At 35.1% G+C, this 961-nt stretch overlaps 1 protein-coding gene across 1 annotated transcript in view; it reads left to right on the top strand.

The window, feature by feature from the left end:
- Positions 1-961, top strand: part of LOC119591341 (ceramide transfer protein-like) — a 16,795-nt gene that overhangs the window by 14,367 nt on the left and 1,467 nt on the right. Inside the window, exon 11 of the mRNA XM_037940075.1 lies at positions 692-900. Within this exon, the coding sequence (XP_037796003.1) occupies positions 692-900 (209 nt within the window). The remainder of the gene's footprint in view (positions 1-691; positions 901-961) is intronic.

The following is a 961-nucleotide window of genomic DNA, read 5'->3' as shown; positions in this document are numbered from 1 at the left end:
CTTTTTTTTTGACCAGTCATTACTCTGGACTTGCATCCATCAGTATAGTTTCAGAGTAAGTATAATGATGATCTGTAGGTGCATCTTCATCAACATTCATTATTGTATTCACAGGAGCCATGAATGGGGCTAAATTTGTACAGGTATAATATAAATGCCCAAAATGCCTTATCAGTGTTTAAAAATGCTTAGAATCAGCAGTTATAGCAAACATCACTAAACATAGTGGCAGGGCCATACAACAAACTAGAAAATTTGATATATTTCATGGTGAAAATTGTGCCAGGAAACTAATTGAACTGGATAACTGGTTGCTGGAAACTGATTGTTGACTTATATTATGTTGGAAAAAGGAATTCTAAAATATATCAAATACTGGACTTCAGTTATCCCAGAAGGTAACAGGTATGCTGAGAAAGAAATAAGAAGGAACGATTTTCAAAACAAAAGGCACCTTTGAAAATATATACTTTTATTGATTACTGTTAGAAGGCATAGATTTTTGCCATCATATGCAGATGCTAAGAACTGTAAAAAAAAAAATTGTACTTTCAGTCATCTACATGAGTTATTATTGAGTATATTATTAATATTTAGATTTTTGAAAATTAGTTTTTATTGTGTCTTTTACAGGAACTTTTCATTGTTCAGAATTCAAGACCCGACTATAACCTCCCATAAAACTTTTCAGCAAGCATAGAGCAGATGACAGTCTTAGACAGGATATCTGCAGACACACTCATATTCCTGCAGCTTCACAAGAGAGTCTGGCCGACTGCTCAACGTGATGCCCTGTTCTGGTCGCACATACGGGAGATATCATCCTCTGACCCAGCCAATGGCAAAGCCCATGACACCTGGATAGTCTGCAATCAGTCTGCTGAACATCCTGATGCTCCAGTTAGTATAATGAGGGTTATTTTCTTTAATTTATTATATATATACCTCAATAAGTTTGAGT

The sequence above is a fragment of the Penaeus monodon genome, chromosome 28 (genome assembly GCF_015228065.2).
Source record: "Penaeus monodon isolate SGIC_2016 chromosome 28, NSTDA_Pmon_1, whole genome shotgun sequence".
Classification (NCBI taxonomy): Eukaryota; Metazoa; Arthropoda; class Malacostraca; order Decapoda; family Penaeidae; genus Penaeus; species Penaeus monodon.
Note: the sequence above shows the minus strand (reverse complement) of the source record. Positions and strands in the feature narration are given on the sequence as shown.